Source organism: Fusarium flagelliforme (assembly GCF_020744385.1).
Source record: "Fusarium flagelliforme strain FIESC 12 MPI-CAGE-AA-0113 chromosome Unknown B0J16scaffold_1, whole genome shotgun sequence".
NCBI classification, from domain to species: domain Eukaryota; kingdom Fungi; phylum Ascomycota; class Sordariomycetes; order Hypocreales; family Nectriaceae; genus Fusarium; species Fusarium flagelliforme.
The window spans coordinates 7433711-7455631 of NW_025763503.1; the positions used below are offsets into that span (position 1 = coordinate 7433711).

The 21921-nt window shown below is 49.3% G+C and overlaps 5 protein-coding genes and 1 non-coding gene across 6 annotated transcripts; all 6 read right to left on the bottom strand.

The window, feature by feature from the left end:
• B0J16DRAFT_331009 (S-adenosyl-L-methionine-dependent methyltransferase) lies at positions 1-1745 on the bottom strand. Its single transcript, XM_046126525.1, has 3 exons — positions 1514-1745; positions 1215-1450; positions 1-1157 (listed from the first exon to the last, which is right to left on the bottom strand). The coding sequence occupies exons 1-3, from the start codon at positions 1596-1598 to the stop codon at positions 90-92; spliced, it is 1389 nt and encodes a 462-aa protein (XP_045990362.1). The 5' UTR covers positions 1599-1745; the 3' UTR covers positions 1-89.
• Positions 1746-2455: 710 nt separating this feature from the next.
• On the bottom strand, positions 2456-5863 carry B0J16DRAFT_353151 (uncharacterized protein; the record flags this gene model as incomplete). Its single annotated transcript, XM_046129294.1, has 4 exons — positions 2456-3824; positions 3873-4054; positions 4107-5255; positions 5666-5863. 4 exons carry the CDS (start codon positions 5861-5863, stop codon positions 2456-2458), a joined length of 2898 nt encoding a protein of 965 aa, XP_045990363.1.
• Positions 5864-8883: 3020 nt separating this feature from the next.
• B0J16DRAFT_44956 (kinase-like domain-containing protein) lies at positions 8884-11418 on the bottom strand. The gene has a single exon (XM_046133874.1). It carries the CDS (start codon positions 11269-11271, stop codon positions 9070-9072), a length of 2202 nt encoding a protein of 733 aa, XP_045990364.1. The 5' UTR covers positions 11272-11418; the 3' UTR covers positions 8884-9069.
• Positions 11419-15276: 3858 nt separating this feature from the next.
• Positions 15277-15366, bottom strand: B0J16DRAFT_t29. The gene has a single exon. It is a non-coding gene; the product is annotated as a tRNA-Glu (tRNA).
• A 589-nt stretch (positions 15367-15955) lies between these two features.
• On the bottom strand, positions 15956-18168 carry B0J16DRAFT_360443 (uncharacterized protein). Its single transcript, XM_046129695.1, has 2 exons — positions 17767-18168; positions 15956-17709 (listed from the first exon to the last, which is right to left on the bottom strand). The coding sequence occupies exons 1-2, from the start codon at positions 17985-17987 to the stop codon at positions 16296-16298; spliced, it is 1635 nt and encodes a 544-aa protein (XP_045990365.1). The 5' UTR covers positions 17988-18168; the 3' UTR covers positions 15956-16295.
• Positions 18169-18903: 735 nt separating this feature from the next.
• On the bottom strand, positions 18904-21880 carry B0J16DRAFT_331028 (uncharacterized protein). The gene is made up of 3 exons (XM_046126526.1): positions 21563-21880; positions 20162-21516; positions 18904-20112 (listed from the first exon to the last, which is right to left on the bottom strand). The coding sequence occupies exons 1-3, from the start codon at positions 21679-21681 to the stop codon at positions 19145-19147; spliced, it is 2442 nt and encodes an 813-aa protein (XP_045990366.1). The 5' UTR covers positions 21682-21880; the 3' UTR covers positions 18904-19144.
• Between the last annotated feature and the right edge of the window lie 41 nt (positions 21881-21921).

The window sequence follows — 21921 nt, forward strand, 5'->3', positions numbered from 1 at the left end:
GTTTTCCGCTTCTATCTATGTCTTGACTTTTGTTGTTCTATGTCTAGTTTACATGTCTGATCTACTAATACAAGATTTGTGTAAGTGTCTTAAGTATTGTTCACATATACGCTCTTTGAGGGCTTGATCTCGACTTGTTCACCAGCCTCAGTGGTTTCCTGAGTATCAGAAGAACTCTCCTCGTGATTAGGCTCGGACGATGCCTCAGCATCAGAAAGACTCTCCTCTTGAACGGACTCCTCTTGAACGGACTCCTCTTGAGCAGACTCGGAGGCTACCTCAGCATTGGAAACACCCTCACCAACAGATTCGACTTGTGGCCCTGTCTGCTTAATGGGCCATCGTCTGTAAACACCCACAAATCCACCACCAGAGATACGATCACCGACCTTGGGTCGCATCACCTGAACAGGAACCCCGGTAGGGTCATTCTTTGGAGTAACCTGCTTAACATCCCATTCTCTACCACCACCAGTATCTAGCACACCATCCGCTGTCGTAGATACGTCGAGCTCAATGACTCTTTCCTGTCGCACAGGCTGTTTTGTTTCTGCTGCCCATGCTTGAAATCTGGCGATTTGACTAATGGAAGGCGCAAAGACGACAAGCAGGCCGTTAGGATGGAGAGCTTGAATTACTGGCGATGCGTAGTCCTCGACTGAAGGGAGGTCGAGAATTGCATGGGAAAAGATAGGCTGCCCGTCCGTCTCGGCAAGGCGAGGGGAAATGTAGTCGCTGATAGAGCCGGTATGGAAGTCCACGGTGGGATAGTAGATAGAGCGGCGATATCGTCGCACTAGCTGGTTTGCAGCACGTGAATGTCTGGTATTCTGATCGAGGGTATGAAGTACGGCGCGACGACTGGAACGGTATGAATCATAGGCAGCCTGAACTTCTCCGGAGAGGTCGAGGCCACGGCCTTCAGGCTTGTAGCGCGCAGAACATAGATCATCGCGCAGCGTAGAAGGAATGGCTGGGTTCGCTGCAGTAAGGGCACGGGCTAGATGCAACGTCAAACTTCCCATTCCTGTGCCAGCCTCGAATATTTCCATCGGTGGAAGCGGTTCGTTTGTCTCTGGGTCGTAATCTTCTTCATTGGGTTGAGAAAGATTCAAGTCGAGTAGCGATACGATGAAGTTTGCATGATGAGGGTAGATCTAGGAAACAAGTCAATTTTAGTTGAGGCCTTTGAGCTAATTGACATGAGTCTATACCGGTGTAGCCATTCGTTCGCTGTTGAGGATGTAGGAGCCCAGAGTCGGTTCAAGTATATCAACTTTACGGTTGGAGCTGTCAACTATACTGTCAAGTATACGACGACCGATCAGGTCGGATGCGCTGACAGAAGCGCCATATCCAAGACGTATACGAGCATCAGGGCGGAGGGGAGACGTGAGATGCCATTTTGGACCCTTGGTGCCCTTCTGGCGCAGAAACAGGACGTCGTTCTCTGGATGACCACAGAGTTAGCATGATGGGTCCATGATAGGTACCGATTGAGGTGATTGCTAACGTCGGATAATACGAGAGGAAGAGTAGAGGCGCTGGAATGATATGGAGGGGCAGTCTGCAAAGACTGAAGGGCGGGTTAAGCGCATGATGGCAGGTTGAGGATGGTGGAGTTGCCATGATGAAAATCATGGAGGTTTAGGTTTGTACCGGGAATAGATCGGAGATAGCAGACCATTGGAGGGGCATTGTTGAACCTTTAGCACAGGAGCTATGAAGCGAAGACAGATTGTAAGTCATGGAGTTAATGTCTAATGTAAGTTTAAGGTGCCTAGTGTAATTACTATGAGTCACTATTGACAGTTTTTTTTTTTGGCCCAGGGTATCGCCTGCCCTCGTTTGGAGGGCTTTGTTCATAATGGATGCTTCCTTCCTTTCCTGATTGCCGCACCACCGCGCAGCCACGCCGCAGCCGCACCCACCTCACCTTCCTGATACAGTATCCATACCATCTTCATAACTCCTTCTCTGTTCTGTAAGCGCTGTCGTCTCGAATACCGTGCCTTTATCCTTCCGAAACTCCGCCATCTGCCCAATCTCATCTCCACATAGTTACTATTATACAAGGGGTGTCATTTCACACATCAACCAAAACCAAAATGTTTGAGGGTCCCGTGGCCCTTCGTTTCGTCCGTCCAGGAAAACCCCCAAAATAAACGCCGGTCCATGAGACGTAAAAAAAGAAAAGAAAAAAGCATGCTCGGTACCGAGACTCCAGGCTGTGTTCTCATCATTGGGATCATGATTGAATCCAAAGGTTTCGTGTGCCTGGGCATGTGCTAGACGCACAGCATAATGGCATCACGTAATATATCGTGCAGTCGTTGAAGCCGCCTTCACTAACCGTACTTGTTGAAATATCGGCTTCGTCGAATTACATACGTTGGTTCCTGATGTGTGGGATAAACATCAAGACTTGAGAATAATAAACGGACTGAGAACCTGCTCAGAGGAACGAATATTTTCCGCTCGACATGTGCTGCTCCATTGCAGCTGCCCACGAGTCCTGTGCCTGCAAATCTTGTGGACGCTGCTGTTGTTGTTGCGACTGTCGATGCTGATGGCTCTGTTGATATTGGCGTTGCTGATGCTGCTGTGGCATATGCTCGGGCGCATGTTCTGTTGTGTGGAAGTCTTCTTCGAAGTATACGATAACGCGGACCCCGACATGTTCTTGGAGGAAGGTGACGCCCGACTCGTATCGACGCCGACATCGCTTTGTCCATGGATCCACCTTGACAGGACTGTGGTAGCAGAAGACGTTTGGCTGCTGGCTGCGAACAGGGAAGACGAGATTCATCCCTCTCATGTGATGCCAGAAATCGATGGTGGCCTGTTTCGTCTGATCAGATTGAGGATATGCCGCAAACATCAGCTGGAGTATTGTATATCGCAATACAAGAACATCGGCATTTTCGGTACCCAGTCGTTGCTCCATCTGCCGCTGCAGAAGTCGGAGCTCTACTACCAGTTTCTCTAGTCGTTCCTGGTCAACATGGTTATGGAACATGGCCAGATCGACCCATGTTCGGGCCACATAAGGATGTTTACGCCCATAAATGGCTTCCAGTTCTTCGGCGATTGTCGGTATACTGCCCCATAGAAGTTCCGAAAGTGTCTGGGGACCATGCTTCTGCTGAACCTCATACAGGCATGCAAAGATCTGCCGCAGGGGATGCGATCGCTCAAAGTTGGTGGTCGAGTAAGCGGCGAGATACTTACAGAGCGCAGTCATCATGCCTGGATCACGATGAACCATACCCAGAAGCAGCTCTATGATGCCTTGTGGGGAAAGCTTCTTCAAATCCGATTCAAGTTGTGTGAAGGCCTTCATCAGGAAGTGGCCGCCTTGATCGTGATCCTTCGTTTCAAAGTAGTGATTGGCTTCGAGGAGAAGATCACTGGAATCAGCTCCCCACACCATGATGGCCTGCCACCCAACTTGAGCATCGGTTTCCACCTCAAATTGTCGACATTGCAAGAAGGCTTTCCTCATATTTGTGACGATTGTTTCTTGAGCTCGAATGAGATCCGGTGATTGAAGATAACCTGGCGTGGGAGGGGGTGTTGGGGTTCGGCATCGGATATGTGCTGGTAAATCAGCTGTTAAATCGAAATCGACCAAGTCGTACTCAGTTACGCCCTTCCTTTTCAGGTACGTGCTCAAATTGACCACTTTTCCGTTGCGGACGAATTCAGACACCTTGCCCTCGGCGTCTCGCTGGAACTTCATGGATAGCAGGCGTTTGACTTCATCCTCGGTGTTATTCTTGACAAAACCCCATTGAGAGAATCGGGTCTTGTACATTTTCGGTCTAAAAAGCGTCAGAGGTTGGTCTGAAAGCAACATGCTGGGAACTTACGTCGCTTGGAAACCATACTTATCGGCCATGACTGACATGACCTCTTTGAGTGGCTTCCTCTCTTCGAGGTAAAGAACTCGGATTGTGTTTTTGAACGATTCCCAAGCCTCGGCAGGAACTTGCTCTCTCGAGGGACGACTTCCCATTTGTGATCGTTGAGATACCGAACTTCTTCGTTCATTCTGGTTTTGTGTTAGAATCAGCAATCACATGCTCGAGCTATACGAAACATACCGGCGAGACAAGGGAGGAGGCCGGAACCTGAGACAATTGCGGCGTGGAGGGTTCACGTTTTATAGTAGGGCTGAAGGGTGTCGGTGTTGATATTGATGATCGTGAGGGCTGGCGGGTAGGCCTGGGTGGCTTCGCAGGCGGCTTGGCAGGGGCTTTGCCTTTGACATTAAAGCTGGAATTGGTGTTGAAATCCAAAACCAGCTGACTTCCAGCGTTCATCACGGGCTTAGGTGTCGAGGGAATTGGTGGCTTTGCAAAATAACCACCGGAATTATTGCTACCTTGCTGCTGATCCAAAGAGGGCTTAGAGGTCGTTGGCACGGGCGGTCGCCATATCGCAAACCCAGGTGTACCTGGAACGCCTGGAGCCGTCGAGCTGGGTGAAGTAATTTTGTTGCTCATTACTGGGTTGTGCATCATTGACGAACCAGTCATAGGAGTTGATTCCATTGGAGTTTGTACTCTATTGTTGTTGATCATGAAGCTGTTCATACTTCCAAAGGACGATGGTCCTATACCCGGACTGTGGACTGGTGGGATATCATGATAACCGCCAAAGGCGAGTGCGGGCGGCGGGCTAACGAGAGGACTGGTTATTCTTGAGTGGCCGCTCAAAAGTCCATAGTTGGGCTCTGCAGGACTAGCGAGAGGACTGGTAACGATGGGCGAAGCAACACTGAAGTTCCCAAATGGCGAGGATACGGGAGGATCCTGATGTACTGGGCTTGTTACGACATTCGATGGTCTCGGAGGTAATGGCGGTGCAAATGACTTGTTCTCGAATTGCGAAATTAGTCGACTGACGCCACCTCCTCCTCCATGAGAGGAATTCATATCGTCAAGTTCAACGTCCTGGGACATGGAGTCCTGTTGATCGAATCGCATTTGATATTCCGCTGACGGTGTTGGCGCCCAGTCCATGCCGGACGAGTCGCCGTAAGATGCGCCAGAATCCTGATATGCTTGCGAATGGCTCGTCGAGAAGCTGTTCGTGTTATTGTTGTTCATGTTGAACCGTTGCCAGCCTTGGTTAGCGAAACCATATGATGGATCTCCATTGTCGTTGTTATTGTTGGAAGGGCGAGATCCGCCTGCTTGATGGTTAAACATGTCGCCGGTGATGCCCAGGCCGGACGTGAGATGCCCGGTCTTTTGGCAGAGAGTCAGTCAATGACGGACTGAGGCGACTCGAAGGCCTCGGCTGTGTCCTCAGTCGCCAATGCGCGGATTCATAACTTGTTAATGTGGCGAGCGGGAGAGCTCAGATGGAGGTTGAAGAGCGGGAGGATGAATTGACGGGCAGACCTGCCCATGACTATCGGTACGTATAATAATAAGTGGAAGAAGCGTCTGAACAGTAACAGAGCCAGAGCAGGAGCAGAACAGAACAGAACAAAGCGCAATGACAGCCTAGCGGGCACTACCAGGACTGGGGTGTCTGCCGCTGTAGGACAATACCAGTGAGTCGCACCAAAGCAACGGCCAGGGCTTGCTAACGTTATCGTTCCCCAGACTTGACGCACCAGCTAGAGGAGATATGGGCGGTGCTGTGATAGGACCGTCAATGCGATGAGAGCCAGAAAAAAGACGGGGAGCACCCACGGCCAGAACGCCAAGTAATGCGCGTGAGAGAGCGCCAGCAAAAGTTCCCTCGCCAAAGTTTCCCAGAAAGGCAACCCAATCTGCTGTCTAGAGGAGGCTGGAGCGGGTTCTTGAGGGAGATAAGAAGACTTTCCTGGATCCAGAAACCGGGGCATTTACCATTAATAAAATAGATCCCAGACAAAGAAACACCAGCCACAGATCACCACAACGACAATGATTCTCAACAACAAGATTTGAGTTATGGCAGTGCAGAGGCGATTCTCGGAGAGGCTACACAATGGGCTCTAGAAGACGAATTATGAATTTGGGCTTAAGCACCACACAAAAAGAAGGGCCGATGAGGCTGCACTAAATGGACAACGCCATCCCTGGGGTCAATGAGACCTCGACCACTGAGCAGTCAGCTTTCAGGGGTGGGCTTGTGAGAGCATGCGACCATGATTGCCTGAAGCAGAAGGTGAACAAGACGGAGCCACCACTACGAGGTATAAGCACCAATCAGAACGAGTCGATACGGCTCTAAGGCCTCGTACCGAAGGGAAATCTACCGAGGATGTACATTCCTACCACTCCTACAGCTTGTCTGCAGGCTGAGAGGCCTGAACACACACCGATATGGATATTGAATTGTATGCATGTAAGCTGTCCCAAAGGCTTCCATCTTGATATCCTTTTCAGCTGGATCATGCTCGTCAGAACAGTGTCACAGGCGTGTCTCTGATGATCGGGAGAATTTACGGAAATTCCGAAGTCGAGTAGGTATTAAGGACGGACGGGACATAGAATTAGGAAAGGCTTGGTGACTTAGAAACTCTACTGAAAGCCGGATCCCTTCGGACGTGGCGTCCGCCACGCGCTTTATTACCTGCTATTCCAGCCTCCAGAGGTCGCCAGTTTGAGTGGCTGTTGCCAAACGCTGTCGCCCTTGGAGGATTGCTACGAGACCACGAATCAGAGCACCAAAACAGAGGAGCTGAGTGCCTGGACGTGTTGTACTTTATCGATCTTCAAATGGCATGGGCCAATCAAGTGAAACGGTTGTTGTGCTTTGACACTGTTTATCTGGCTCTGGTAGAGGGAGGGAGACGGGACAACCATGTGGGGGATCGCAGACCATGGTTCTCACTGGCTCTGTAGCCAAGCCGGCTCCCGCCGATAGCCTACAGTACAGTACCAATCGGTGTTTCCCCCTCGTCTACCCAGAGCCGTTGTTTCGTCTGCCTGGAATAGAGTGGATGAGGGCAAAATTATCAAGATATTAGACTCACCGAGTGTCGATGGCGCAAGAACAGCCTCTCAAAATTCTACTCTTTACAATAACTTTGTTCAAAGTCAAGAGTCATGCATTGAGGACAATTAGGCTCTCGCGTGCTGAGAGGGAGGGGAGGTGTCGGCATGTGTGCTGAAAATGGAACGTTCCATAGTTACTGGAGCCCATGACATGCCACCCAACCCCTGGTCCGTCCGGCAACGGTTCCCATATGTTGAGATTGACTCGGCCGAGAGAGCGGCCGAATCACATCTGATATGCTTATATGGCGTTCAAAGATAAAAGACATGATAGAGAACTGTACTGTTCTATCATGTCTTTGGATATCCGGTATGACCGGTGATGTAACTCATCATGAGGATAAGCCTGTGCAATTCTATTTCGGGTTGCTCTGGTAGTGTAGCGTTTTGTCTCCATGCTTCAGAGCTCCTGCAAGACAGCGTAACCGAGCCTATGCGTGCATGTGCTTTGGTCGATGCCGCCCACCCCTGTCCCCTGTTCTCCTTGATACACGGAGATCAAGCCGCGATTCCCATCTCACGCAATCGCGCCAGCTCGTCATTAGGGCCCTAAAAGGACTCATCGCGGGTTTTTAACATATGGGTCCTACCCGTTAATTCTATCAATATTCGCTCCGACTCGACTCGGTTCGAGTTGGACCATCTAGAACAGCCGCTGCCAAGTCTAAGATCAGCAATAGGGCAAGCCACATGCGCCGGCTCGACTCCGTATCCGCGTCTCAAGCTGAATGCTCCGAGACATAGCTTACAGCCCAGCCGGTGCATACTTCTTGATGCGGCATCACGTCTGACAACCTTTACAAGATCGACTACGTGTTCTATCCGGTCTTCTTTTCTTCCTTGAGATAGGGGGTTGAGTCTGGGCAGTAAGGCGGGAAACAAGCTGAATTAGCCTGAATGCCTGGCGTAGATATTGAGTCAACATTCCATTGGCCAGCTCATATCTCAACCCAGCACTTAATGGTTCATCGTAGACGGATAAGAATGGCCAGAGATCTTGTTTCGATCCCCCAAATCCACGAATGAGTATCAAATGTCTCAGCTGATAACAATACGGTCCTATTCCAGCAAATCGGCCCCTTCTTTTACACATTTATCTAGAAGCGAGGGGGCTGGAGCAAAATCCCCGAGCTCAGACACCGACGTCAAGATAAGCATGAGCACGTTCAAAATGTGTGAGTGTAATACGTTAAATTTAAAGTGAAATTAGCTCCATCATGCGAGGAAATGTAACTTTGAGTCAAAACTGTTTTTCGCAGTGAATTGACCGGTAGCTGCACCAACGTTGAGGAGTAAATTTCGGGCATATACGAGAAACATATAAATAAACATGGCACACGGCAACGGTCGAACAAGACTTATGAATGGCTCCTTAATCTGAGCTTATTTTATAGAGTAAACATACAGATGAATCTCAAAAACACCTTTCTATCCATTTTTGGTATAACCTTTTTCTACTCCCAAAGCCTACGAGTGGTATGATATAAAGTAACAACGATGAAACATAGTGGGTGACCGAAGAGTAGAGAGAAACAAAACAAAAAAAAACAAAAATGATCGAGGGCCAAAAGAAGTGGCCGAGTAAAAAGGAGGGTGGGAAGAAGAAGAAGAAGAAGAAGAAGGAGCAAAAGAACAAAGGCAATGAAACAAATGCTAAAACTACACAATAACCGAACCCCATGATACTAGTACCCATGAATCCAACACCTTTCCTTAATTCATTTACCGCTCCGTCGTTCTCCTTGTTTGGGTAAATCCGTTATTCCATGTACCCCCGGTTCCGTCATGTAGTCGTTGTCAAAGAAGCTCTGTCCCTTCGTTGTGTCTCAGTGATTCAAAACGGTCGTGATGCTATATTTGGACGAAATCTCTCTAAGTTCTCGTCGTTTGAAGAAGGGGTCCAAAAAGGATTGATTGTAAGTGTTAAAGTAGAAATTGTTGTAAGTCGCGGAAGCGCAGTCGGGTTTCGGTGAGTATCAAGTCAAACGTGGCCGGTGATTTGTATCAGAAAGCAGATCTCAAAGGGCAAGATCGGCTGACTTCAACAATTCACGGTGGTTGATTCGTGTCAGGACACTTCTTTGCCGTCTTTCTCCTCTCGAAATCGTATACCGCCTTCGACCTTAATGGCGTCCTGGACCCAAGGGGTTTTGGCCACCTTGTCAACGGTCCATCGACCCCTGGCGCGTCTCAGCAATCCTTCCGTGATCTCCATGGCACCAAGGAGGCCCTTAGCCTTGAACTTGGCCTCATCGCCGTCGTGGTCGGTGTCATCACCGTAGTATTCTACCCACTTCCACTCGACTCTGGCAATTCGATGACTGGTGCGACTACGCATCCTATGCGCATCACTCATACCTGGATGAGGATCGAATGGAAGTCGCGCTTCGAGGAGAGCGTACAGGAGTACACCGAGCGACCAGGCATCAGTCGCTCGACCATCGTAGGGCTGACCCATGATGACCTCAGGTGCCGCATAGTCTTCGGATCCACATCGAGTTTCGAGCTTCTCGTCATCTGCGATGCGTCTTGAGAGTCCCAGATCACCCAGGTTGACAACTGAGTAGGGGTAGGTCGCCCAATCAATCGACGGATCGGCAAGCTCAGAGGGTGTGAGGTTGACAAGAACGTTCTCAAGCTTGATATCTCGGTGAACAATCCTCCTCTCGTGAAGATAGGCCACCGCACCAACCATCTCGGCGAATATTCTTCGCAGTAGAGGCTCTTTGAGCACAGCGCGATGCGTCGTTGCAATATCGAACATATCGCCTCCTGGGCAATAGCTGAGCACAAGAATGGCTCGGCTCGGCTCAATGCTCCAAGCCTTCAGATCGACTAGCGAAGGATGGTGTATTGAGAGCATGATCTCAAGCTCCCGCTTCAAGCTCATCTCAACACGTTCCTCACTAGCACCACCCTTCGGACCATGCTCACAAACCTTGACGGCTACCAAAGTCTTGCGGTCAAGACTTTGCTCAGGCTTAGGTGTAAGCCTCCCATGATCAACCTCAGGGGAGTCCTCATCAGGTTCTATCTGACTTGTTGCCAGCATGACTCTGCTAAATGTACCCTGACCAAGCATCCGCACAGCTCTCCATCGTCGGCGCTTCTTGTCATTGCGTCCGTTCGCCTCAAAATATTCAAAGTTGGTTCCTCGAGGTTTGCTGGTTCCGTCAGCAGAGTCTCGCGATGACTCACTAGGAGGAGGCGTAGGTGGCTTGACGACCGAAGGTGTAAGTCCTCGGGATTCAGCGAGGTTGGCTTCTCGTCGTATTTGAGGCTCTCGTGGAGCAACTTCGTTATTCGGTCGTGCAGAGACTGATATCTGTCTCTTGGGAATATTCATAGGATCAGGCTTGTACTCGCTCACGCTTCGGTTTCGTGTATGGTGCTTAGGCGGCTGGCTAACGGACGGCTGTGGCGGTATATGGTCGCCGGGCTCGAGGGTTGAATATATTTTGCGTTTAGCACCATTTGCAAGTGCAGCATCAATTGATTCGCCTGTGCTTGTGACCAGAACAGAGCCCTCTCCAACACTTAGGAGGCGCTGCTGAGGGGGTGACGAAGAGCCCACGCTCAGCCTCTTCCAGGGTCCTGGGGAATCACCCGTCATGAGGGGGCTCGGGAGAGGCGTCATATCTCCCATAGCAGAAATAATCGGGCTGGGTACTAGGCTACTCGTTCCACTGACAGAGCCAAGACTGTTATTCAAAGCCGCTTTCAGGCTCGGGGTTCTCGAAAGAGGGTGAAGGTTGTTAGACGAAGCCCTGTGGTTCAATGACAATGAGCCTCGTGAAGAGCCATTACCATTGCCGTTGTTAAAAGACTCGCGACGATCCGGTGTTTTCGGGCGTTGCATAAAATCAGTCGAGATGCGTAAACCGCCGACAGGGCTGACAGAACGTCTGGGGACAGCCGGTGACCCCAGAGTCAGTGTGGTGGGTTGCGCAGGGGGGAGTTCCCCGTCTTGTATGGAAGCCGGTGCTATTGTATCGGCGCGAAAATGAGCAAGTGGCGGCGTAGTGACAGAGACATCAGGAAGCGTGAAGGACGACAGAGGACTAGTGGACAGTGTAGCATAGGCGTGGTCGTGCCGACGGGGGTTTGGTGTAAGGGATGCACCAGCACGGCTATAGCCTGGAACTGGTATGGGACGAGAAGCTGAGCGAAGGGAGGTATCACGACCTCTAAAAGTGTTGTTTGCTGTGTCGTGAGAATTATTGTCGAGGGGCAGGGCCGTCGTTGTTCGGGGGGCGTGGGGCGTGTTCATGGCTCCGCGCTGTCGGGTCGTCGGGAGTCGCTTAGAACCAGATCTAGGTCTAGCGAATTTGGAAGAGGGGGAAGTTCGAATAACCGTCGTTTATTTATGTCGCAGAGCTGTTGAAAGAAAATTGACCGTTAGCCTATTGTTCTGTTGTCGAAGATGAACAAGGGAGAAATTTGATATGGTCAAGTCGAGTATTCGGAGTACAGGTGGGGTGACGAGTGTTGGGATTGAATGCGTTCGGTGTTCTAACATTTCTCGAAGCTGTAGAAACGTACCTTGGCGCAAGGGGTCCTCTGAGAATGCGTCAAGGGAGAACGTGATAAAAGGAATGGTTTGTGTCTTGGCAATGGTCGAGGGAGTGTTGATCGAGTCGAATGAGGGTCAAAGGGGTTGGCGACGAGAGGAGAAGAGAAATCGGCCAAAGGCTCTTCTATAACGCGGTCATGAGAGGCAATTCGATTTATTTGCGGATGTTGGATATAAGCAGACAGCGTCGCTCCAAAGAGAGCGAACGAAAATGGAAGGGAGACAGGGAAAGGAAAAGAAGAAGAGGAGAAGGTCAAAGGAGAAAAAGGAAGCCAGAGGGAGTCAAGATCGACGTTGACAGCCAAGATTGTGGATGGTTGATCGTGGGTCCAAAGGGCAGCAGCCAGACCTTCCTTCTTCTGCTGCTGTGAACAGAGGAAGGTGGAAGTGGGAGGGAAGGAGCAAGCAATGAAAACAGCAGGAGCAAAGCCGACCGCAGTAGAGTGCTGGTGCTGCAGTGCAGTAGCGAGTACAGTAGAGCAGAGGCAGAACAGCGAACGAAGTCCGCAAAAAGACCCAAAGCTAAAAGCCAAAGCCAAAGCAAAGACTAATAAAGCAAGGGCGTGACTGCCACTAGCTTCACCTAATTAAGTCGAGTAGGTACTAGTACAAGAGTCCAGAGATTGGGAAACCGGGGATCGGAGCGGGTCTTTCTTTCTCGTCACTGACCTTGACGAACTGTCTTGTCTCTGACTCCTTCCGTCTGGGCGCTTGTCTCGTTGCTGTTTGGGTTTCTGTTTTGTTTGGTTCTGATTGACCTCCGAAAAGTGATTTGATCAATTCGTCCTCCACTCTTTAGGGCTTCGTCCTTAATCCTCTCGGTATCTTCCAGCGACTGACCTTGTTCGTTACAGCGGTATCCGTACCGGAGTCCACTAATTGAAGTTTCGATGGCGGGTGATAGAAAGCGATGGGGCGCAAGTCGATAGCCTACTTTCTAGTATCCGGTATCGTATCCCTGTAGCGCAGCCAGCCTTGAACACTTCCCAGCTGCTTGGCCAAGTCCAAAGGGCGCTTTGTTATCTTTCGAGTCTGGGGAAAGAGGAGGGGCTGTTGACAGAGCAGAAGTTGGGTTTGAGTTTGAGTTTGCGTTGAATCGAGTTGTGAACCTTGTTTTGGCACTGAGTTGCTTAGTGATTGAAGTGCTCAATCAATGGATGATGCGGAGAGCTGCAGCTCTCTCTAAGTACTGTATGTGGCCCTGGCAACAGACGCGGTTTGGTCTCGTGTACAGCAGTAGCAAATAGTCAAGTCAATATTGGAGTATGGTCACTTTATGGTATGTTGTTGGGGATGGCGTGGTGGAATATAGGTCACGTTGAGCTGTGCCCAGGTGTGCATGGGCTTTGTAATTTCCTTCAGGATGCCTGGGATAAGGATTGTTTCTCTGATGGAGCTCGGGAACAGAGCGTAGATAAGACAAGAACTACCTGGAAACCAAAAGGGAAGAAATAGCCTGGGTCTGATTTTGAGGATATGGAATGAATGATTCATGAATCAGGTGGACAGAGAAACAGGATATGATGGTTGTCCATGATATTAACGTTGCGATAGGCACCATCCAAGTGCGATCCAAACGCTCGGCCAAGCTCTGACTTTTACTTGACGGTTACACTAATTAACAGTGAATCACCACCATACCAGCCTCGTTGTATCCGTACAAAGACTGAAACCCAAAACCCAAACAAGGGATTGATTGACTCGGTTGAGTCAGGACAGAGACAATACCGAAGACTGTGAGCTGGGCGATGGGCGATGGATCATGGACGGGCATCTCATTTCTTTTCAAGGTCTTTGATGAAGAGTATCTCGACTTTACAGGGGCACAGCTGCAAAGTAACGTATGGCTGCCGCTGCTTCGTTACACTTGCATTGCATCGCCCCATAATTCTTCCATTGTCCTTGTCCATTTGTGGCATCCCGAAGCAGGTGAGCCAGGGATGTTTGTGATATCTACCTGGATACTGCACTGTACTCATTAAAGATTGAGAGAGAAAAAAGACAGGCTTCACTTGTTTGGAACGGACTTGCATTTTATCTTACTTGCATTCTTTCTTGGCTGTATTGCCTAGAACGTCTGGGCTCCCCTGGAATACTCTTCCGGATAGACATAGCAACATACAGTAATATCAGCGTATGTACTTCTACTTCTATTGTCCGTCCCTACCAATTTATTCATCACATTCAATTTCACGCTTCTTCTTCTGCCCCTCCACTCTGTTTCTCGCTCTCCACTTCAATCCCCGCTGCCACGCCTCTCACTGCCGCTGCCGCCGCTGCAGAGTCCACCCAAGGCGGCCACTAAGAGCCCTACAGTCGCCCACTCGCTCCATTCCTGCGCATTTCTGCGATCGTCCCTTGATTTGAGTGCAAACTGGTCCCCTTTGCCCCTTGTCTTGTTGACTCTGACATGACGTCGGTATGCTTCAACACTCGTCACATGTTCCGCTGTCAAATCAGTCTGACAGCCAAATCCAAGACCTCCCCGGTCCTTCAGCTCCGGACCTCCGGCCTCACAACTGCCGCACTCCTCCGGGCTCCTCGGCGGCCGATTCTCATTTAATCCAACCTCGAAAATTAGACCTCGCTTACTGTTTCCCCCGCCTTTCAGGGTGGAATGTTCTTCGTTTCGCCAAGTCTCAAGTGCGACTCGATCAGCAAAGCCATCCATGTCACCTCCCAAAGCTTCAAAGACTGACTGATTTGATGATTTATTGCATCATGAAAGCCGTGCCGTGCCGTAGCCGTGAATCCTGTACCGAGCGTGCATCCATCATCTTTCGATGGCCGATTTTCTTTCATGTCTTGAAACTTCGATGGCCTTTGATCTCGTCCTCTGTCTTGACCACATGGCCCATCCACCAACTCTATTGGCTCCCGTCACATCTTACACTCTGATTCAGGTACGGCACAGTGTCATCAGAGCTTGAGCTTGATTAGCATCGAGTAAGGTCTATAAACATGTTCTCAGTCTAGCTCTACCGCTAGAAACCATGCAAATGCCTCACTATAGTAACCTGATTCTTGATGGATTTCCATGTACCAAGAATCCATTGCTACTATGTGGATTGGTGTCTACACGCTCTTATTCTTGCAGTAATACGCTGCTGTGCTTGGTATCTGGCTGCCCTTCAAAATGGCTAAGCAGTTTGAATGGGCGTGGAGTGAAACATTTCAATCACGGCAAACAAATTAAAGCGACACAAAGGAGCACAAAACAACAAACACCGGGATACTGGAAAGGAAATGTCTAAATTCGCTATTCTTGTACTGCCAAGAGCTTACTGCCAAGAGGCAAAGGATACTATTCGGTTCCGAGAAGACATTCCGGTTTGGTTCAGGGTAGGATGCATGACCAGAAGAACAACGGCAGCAGTAAGTCAATCAATTGTGCGAGGCTTAGGAACAAGGACTTTGAGTCAAGCTCTTGTGTGTTCTGGACATGGAAACATTGATAAGACGATGCAGAAATGAACAAATCTAAGAGAGTTGTTAATTGATGTTCGTCGAAGAAGTGCACCAATAGTGTGCGTTCCAGTTCAATGATGCAGCAATGCCAATGACTCGAATGCTATCTCAAGCGGCTCAACGGTTCACTCTGACACAAAAAGCAATACAGCCGCTATGGAATAGCAACCTCCTTCCTGCACAACAGAACAAAAAGAAGGCATTGCATAGTCGTCAAGAAGAGCAAAAGACAAACTCCGGTACAGGGAATCGAACCCTGGGCTCCGCGGTACTGATCTCTCAGGTTATGAGAGCGCGAAATGTTAGCCACTACACCATACCGGACGTATTTTAGGCTGTTTGATGCTAAAGGGAGCTGCAATTTGCATCTCTGTACTCTAGCTCGGTCTAGTGAGAAAGATGATGCTGGAGAGAAGTGTATGTCTTCAGTGAAGCATCGATGCCAGGCTTGAAGGCAGTGCTGATTCTACTTAGGCTTCACGATTGAGAAGACGATTTAAACCTTATCGTGAATAACCTTAAACAAGGTATGTCGTGGTATAGAGTTGTGAAAGGCCAATGGTCCTAACGGCCGAACGACCCATGATCCATTCAACCTACACCTTCTCATTGCTTGACATACCTGATATGAAGCAATTGTATATAGCTCCCGAGTGCTAAAAATAATCTGGTTGGGCTTCTGTGGTTCACTCTTAAACCACCCCAATTGGCCATCGTAAGTAAATCGCGATGACCATAACGATAGCCATAACGAAGACCACGATACACTCACGCCCAACGGCCACTAATGCAAGGGACTTATAATAATGCCCGATATGCTTATCGTGATACATTCAAGCCATAAGCTGAGTGCAGTTTCAAAAGTTCGTGGCTTCAGCTCGACACCACCAACGATTTGAACCCTATGATATCACTCATATGGGGTGTTATTAAAGATGCACTCGTGTAAATACACAGCCCCCTGGTATTCAATCGTTCCTCGAAAAATGATACCACTTTCGTCTAAACGCGATGTCAATGCATCCAACGAAAGCTTCTAGAATAACCCTGTCAAGACCCAAGGCATTTTCGCCGTCTCCTTCATTCATTTCTTCTCTTCATCATTATACGTAGATCGTTCGTAAAAGCATGATGATCCCAAAAAATTGCCCAATATGTATACAAGAAACGCCATTCTCCCATCAAATACGCCCTAAGTACATGACCGCAGTCAACCTTATGCATAATCGTGCCAATCTTGACCCCGGGACCAATCAAGATACCTGCTGACCATCCCAGCTGTAACTATCCATAGGGCTGACGGGCGCGGGAGACACATCCGGCAGATGACTCGCGCTTTCTATTGGACAAGATGAACTTGCAAAGGTCCCCGACTCCCTGGCAAAGTCTGATAGGCGTGCGAGCCGTAGCTCATACACTTGGGCTGCCTCACCGGTGTCTCCCTTCTTGCGTAGCGCGGACTCGAGATTGGCGAGGGAGCTGATCAGGATACGCTCGTCTCCTTTGCAGGCGGTAATGAGATTTGAAGCTTCTCGGAAGCACTCGATTGCTAAAGATAGGTCGCCCATCTGATAGCTGTAGTTGCCCAATTGGACGTTCATGCCTGCTTCTTGTTCCTCGTCTAGATCCCAGTCTTTTAGTGTTTGGAGATATTCCATGGCTTCTTCGATCTTGTTCTCGGCGGTCTTTGCGTTGCAGACTATACCGGTCTGTAGGATAGCGAGTTCTCGGAGCCAAGGATGTCGTAATTGTGTAGCTTCAGCTCGGGCTCGATATGTCGTAGAGACTTCGAGTGCCTCTGCTGTCTCATCATGATAGACGAGGCAGTCAACATGATCGCAGTATAATATTGTTGTAAGTGCATTCGCTGGCCCTATTCGTTCTTCGAAGAGAGGCACGAGCGCAGAGTATAAGCGTGTAGATAGTTCGTAATAGTCGGAAAAGTCTGGAGATCCAATAATTTCCCATATTTGTGTCATTGGATGATTCTGACCCAAAGCCATGGGTATCAGCACAGCCAGGTGCTTCATGACGATCTGTAGGAGGTCATCCTTGTGGAATCGGTGTAGAAACCACAGTAGAAATGGTATTCTCGTGGCGAAGACAGGGCTCTTGGAGGCAACTACCTCCTTGAGTAACTCAAAAGCTGGGGTGAGCATGGTTCTGACCGATACCTCGTCCTTTCTCATCATTGATCGGTTGAACAAGCCAAAGCTCGTCACCACGCGTTCAAATAACTCGACGCTCCGATCACCAGTATTTGGACTGACACAATCGCCGTTATACTCGTATTTCCAGGTTCTGTTGGTGAAACATGTGTCGAAGTAGCTCGTAAAGAGTTCAAGAACCCGATCTATACAAGAAGTGTCCTTCGGTGGTAGTGGTAATGGACTGCTGGAAGCAGGTCCTGGCGTCCGACACTGAACCTCGAGAGTCGTCTGAATGCTAGGCACAACGCCAGCTTGAAAGCGAGCGACAAGCTGTGGATTCCGTCGAATGTATCTGTTTATGTTATCAAGATCGACCGGTTGTCCACGGATAGTAAACTCGGACGTCTTTCCCTGGGCCTCCCGTTCCGTTCTCAGGATAAGGATAGCAAGGACCTCATCGCTCTTGAGTTTCTTATCCAGGCCCCACTTCCAGATCCTCGACTTGTACATTTTGACGCTGTGCATGATATGTCAATTACCCGTTGAGACAAAAAGAGAGGGAGTGGTTACGCACGTCGCTGTAAAGCCATGTTCACGCTCGAGGACTTCCATGACCTCTTTAAGCGGGCGCTTTTCTTCCTGGTAGAGTCTTGTGATTATAGGACGCTTCTTTTCCCATACTGCGCTGGGGATGCGTCTTCCGGGGGCGCATCGCGGGAGGCTCAAGTCTGTGTCGTCTGAGTCGCCGGGAGTGGTACGGCGCCTGGCCGAGAAGACGCCCGAGGTAGCCATCATGACATTGCCTTTGCTGCGAGTGATATCGTATGCTGATTTGTATATTGATGACGCGGTGATGGGATCGGGTTCGTATCGTGTTGGGTCACGTATATGTATGGATAGATGATGATGAAAAGTATAAAAGACGTCACATTAAAGATGATGAGCAATTTGAGAAGAGCGGAACTAAAAGGATTCAAAGGCTAATCCGCAATTTTGACTTCTCTGTAAGCCCAGAACCCTGCCTGTTCTGATCCTTCCCCCTCCCGTCCTCTCCACTCTCACCAGCACAGCACAGCGCAGCATCGGATGAGGCAGCCTTAACACGCACAGTTAACTTCAGCCCAGTAAGGCCGTTTCAACTATTATACGTATGTAAGACGGAAGTGGTAGTAGAAGTGGAAAGGTCATGGCCGAAGGTGGGGGCCGTTTCTTGAACCACCCATGTCATTGATGTGCTGAGTGCCTGTCAATTATGCCTTGCGATGAGCTAACTAGAAGATGGATGCCTACTTGTGCTTATTTACCCGCTCAAGTCAAGACACGGCTCCAACTTAAATGAAGTTTTGATGAGTCTATTACTGCCTGATGGATAATTGATACTAGATAGAGTAGTTGTTTGTTGGTCAACGCAATGCAACATGACGAGCCATTGCATGACATTGTTGTACTGTATCTGTTGTTGATCCATTGGCAATGGATCTTTTTCAGCCTTATAGAGATTAACGTCGGGTGCGCCCCATCAGTACCCGAACCCGACCCCTCTCCACTTCCAACGGCCGCTTGGGGGGCCTCACCCTCCATTCGCACTCCAGTACCGAGAGGTTCAGCCACCGGCCGAGTCAAGTTTAACCCAGCTTGGTCTCTAGCCTTACTCGGTACAAGCAGCATAATCAGGGTCCAACGACAAGAGGACGCCCGTAGTGTTTATTGCCAATTGGATTTGATATTCAAGTAAAGTCTAGTACTAAACTCACCAGCAAGGTGCTTCTAACGAGTAGCAGCACGTTCACTTAAACAATTCGCAAAATCGCAAAGTTATAACTCACAATACTAATAAGAACCCTTTTCTTTTTTGCGCCAACGCGCAGTTCTACCAAATTCTGTCTATTAGCCCACACATGTTCAAAAACCTGTCATCTCAAATCATGATTCAGAATTATTCTGGAGTTGTTTCACGTGGTACTTTTTCTTCCAGCCTTAGGGTGATTGGGCCTGAATTTGCACCACTTTCTCTCATGGGATTTTCGATTATCTTCATTCTTGGGCGCGTTCTTGCATCCAAGATGAGCATACCGGCAGGGTAATCTTGGTATCGTTTTATTCGGGCATGCCTGTCTCTCGTGCTTGTTGCGGCTTGACATATTTGCAAAGGTCTTTTCGCAGTGACTGCATCTGGGGGGCGAGCTTGGTGGTTCTCCCATGAGCTCAGTTTTGCTCGGTGTTGGGTGATCGTCCTTGCATTGTGGAGTCCAAGGTGGTATGTCCGTCTGAAGCAGCACATCTTCAACGTTCTCCGTTGGGGGTGTGGAAAACGCTGGAGGAGTGGGAAACGCCGAAGGGGCGATCGAGCCATTTGCATCGTATGCGAAGCCATTGGACATATTGACGACATCGAAGCCTGTTGCCGGGCCATTGTAGTTGAAAGAGAGCAAGAAGGGACTCTGTATCATTTGATCCTGAGCATCTGTAGAATGGCCGAATGTGTTTTCGAAATCTGAGACCGTTACTAGCAACGAGCCATTGTAGTCTTGGGTAGAACGGGGTGGATCTGGACTCGATTGACCCGGAGTCTTTGTAGTCTGACTGGAGATAGCTTCGAAATTGAACTTCATCGCCAGCCTTGGACGTTTATTGTCCGGGGGGATTGGAGTTAGATCCCTTTGACCCGGAGTCTCTGTAGTCTCACTGGAGATAGCTTCGAAATTGAAGTCCATTTCCAGCCTTGGGCGCTTGTTCTCCCGGGTTGAAGTTAGACTCGTTGGATCTAGAGTCTCCGTAGGCTGACCGAAGAATTTCTCGAAATCAGAGTCCTCTGCCAGCAACGGGCCATTGTCACCCCAAGAAGGAGGCATTGGAACTGGACTCAATTGACCAAGAGCTTCCGTAGGCTGGTCAATAGACTCGCGCGGTGTATGGTCATCTGTCAACAATTAGTCGGAGGACCGCAACGTAAATTTGAAGAACAATACCTTTAATGGCCGGAGTCCACGGACTCGTCGGGAATTCGAAAGAAGTCTCCATTCCAATACCAGAATCGAAGGAACCGAGGTCCTTCCCTTCAAGGCTGGGATTAGTTAAAAGCTGAGATATCTCTGGTGATTGAGGGAAAGGGTCAGAGCCGTCCAGCGTCATCTGACCTTGAGACAAGTCCTGGAGCCCGTTGCTGATGCCAGACACATTGCTATTTCCATAGGGTGATGGAGTGATGGTTATAGAAGGCGCCATTCCTCCCATAATCTGTGATTGAGGGGCTTTGGGCCCTGGATATCTAGCGCTCTTGTGCGCAAAAGTAGATGCATTCTCTGTCGTCAGGTCTGCCACGACGTCCATCATGCGATAGAAGCCCGTTTCCTTCGCGAACTCTAAAGCCTGGGGTAGCATGGAATAGTACACAGGCGCTTCCTGTAGCAAAAGACGGATCACGTCAACTTTTTGCCATCGAACCGCGGCCAGGAGGGGCGTAAAGAGACGGTCCGAGTAGTTGGCAGCGCCTTTGATGTACCCTTCAAAACTCTTGTGTTTGTTCTGAATCAAGTATTGGACAGTAGGGCAGTGGTCGAGTTTGATAGCCATGTATAGGGGATCGTAGGTTATGTCGGAAGGATCGCGGCATCGGACATTTCTTTCCAATAACCGCGAGCGCTCGATAACGTTCAGCATGTACTCATAGGTGTCCCAGAAACGGTTTTGAAGAATTTCATAGAGAAGTTCTTCGTCGTAAAAGATGCGGGTGTTCTTTGATCGCAGAAGAGGTTCGCAAAAGCCGCGAAGTAGATCCTCTCTACCCATTCGAGCAAAGGTCCCGATCTGGGTATTCTGGACCCTCTCGTACTCCTCTTCCATCTCTTGAGTAAACGCTCCGAGTTCAAAGTACTCTCCAGGGCCGCTCAGAAAGTCATTGTAGCGGGGTTGGATCTCCTGAAAAAGATCGGCAGAAATGATGTTTTGACGGTGCAGATGGTCAATGTCAAGGCCATCGTAAAGAAATGATTCGAGCAAGATGTCGTTAACAAGCAGTCGTATCTCGTTGAATGTGTCGTCAAATCGTGTCCCGTAATTCGCCCGCTCGCGTAAAATGTGACAAAGTGCATCATAATGGCAGAGAACTTGTTCAATGTTGAGGGTAAGAGGCTCGGGCCCAACAGGGTTCAACGCAAGACTTTCGCTGAAGAACCGTTTGAGGTCTCTACTTCCGAAGCCAATCGTGGTGACGCCTCTTGCATTGTGCTTGACGATGGTGAAAGAAAAGAAGGGCAGTTTGAACTGTGGTTGGACCTCAATGAACTTGCCAGACCCAGCTGACACTAGGTTATGGACGAGGCCACTGATCTGTTAGCAATGCGCGTGGAGCGAGATACAGCTTAGTATACTTTTCAAAGATTTCAGTATATCCCATATATGGACCTTCATCTTCTGGGTATGGCGATAAGTCCGCTGTTGGGATCGGGCGATAGGATTGCTGTGCTGGGATGTCAATCGGATAAGTCATGGTGGTGGTACAATGGGCGGTCTCCCAGAGAGCACGCCCAGGAAAGTCAAGGTTGTCCAGCCAAGAAAGTCACGACCAAGACGATGGAACGAAAATGTTTAAGGAGACAAGTGCGAAAAGTGTAACTCGAATTAAGAAATGAAAGAAAACCCTACGTAGGTTCCTAGGTTTCTACGGTAGGGTTTTCGTAAAGTCACAGGGAGGCCCGTTGAGATCCAAAAGTTAGGAATCTGAGGTAGG

What these genes read in the sequence shown, in the direction of transcription:
- B0J16DRAFT_331009 (XM_046126525.1), bottom strand. Translation starts at nt 1,598, where the DNA reads ATGCGCTTAACCCGCCCTTCAGTCTTTGCAGACTGCCCCTCCATATCA. An exon ending in TTCCTCTCGTATTATCCGAC is followed by an intron (nt 1,451 to 1,513) that starts GTTAGCAATCAC and finishes GTGGTCATCCAG; the next exon opens with AGAACGACGTCCTGTTTCTG. An exon ending in GCGAACGAATGGCTACACCG is followed by an intron (nt 1,158 to 1,214) that starts GTATAGACTCAT and finishes CTTGTTTCCTAG; the next exon opens with ATCTACCCTCATCATGCAAA.
- B0J16DRAFT_44956 (XM_046133874.1), bottom strand. Translation starts at nt 11,271, where the DNA reads ATGAACACGCCCCACGCCCCCCGAACAACGACGGCCCTGCCCCTCGAC.
- B0J16DRAFT_331028 (XM_046126526.1), bottom strand. Translation starts at nt 21,681, where the DNA reads ATGACTTATCCGATTGACATCCCAGCACAGCAATCCTATCGCCCGATC. An exon ending in TATACTGAAATCTTTGAAAA is followed by an intron (nt 21,517 to 21,562) that starts GTATACTAAGCT and finishes CTAACAGATCAG; the next exon opens with TGGCCTCGTCCATAACCTAG. An exon ending in GTGGACTCCGGCCATTAAAG is followed by an intron (nt 20,113 to 20,161) that starts GTATTGTTCTTC and finishes AATTGTTGACAG; the next exon opens with ATGACCATACACCGCGCGAG.
- B0J16DRAFT_360443 (XM_046129695.1), bottom strand. Translation starts at nt 17,987, where the DNA reads ATGATGGCTACCTCGGGCGTCTTCTCGGCCAGGCGCCGTACCACTCCC. An exon ending in GAACATGGCTTTACAGCGAC is followed by an intron (nt 17,710 to 17,766) that starts GTGCGTAACCAC and finishes TATCATGCACAG; the next exon opens with CGTCAAAATGTACAAGTCGA.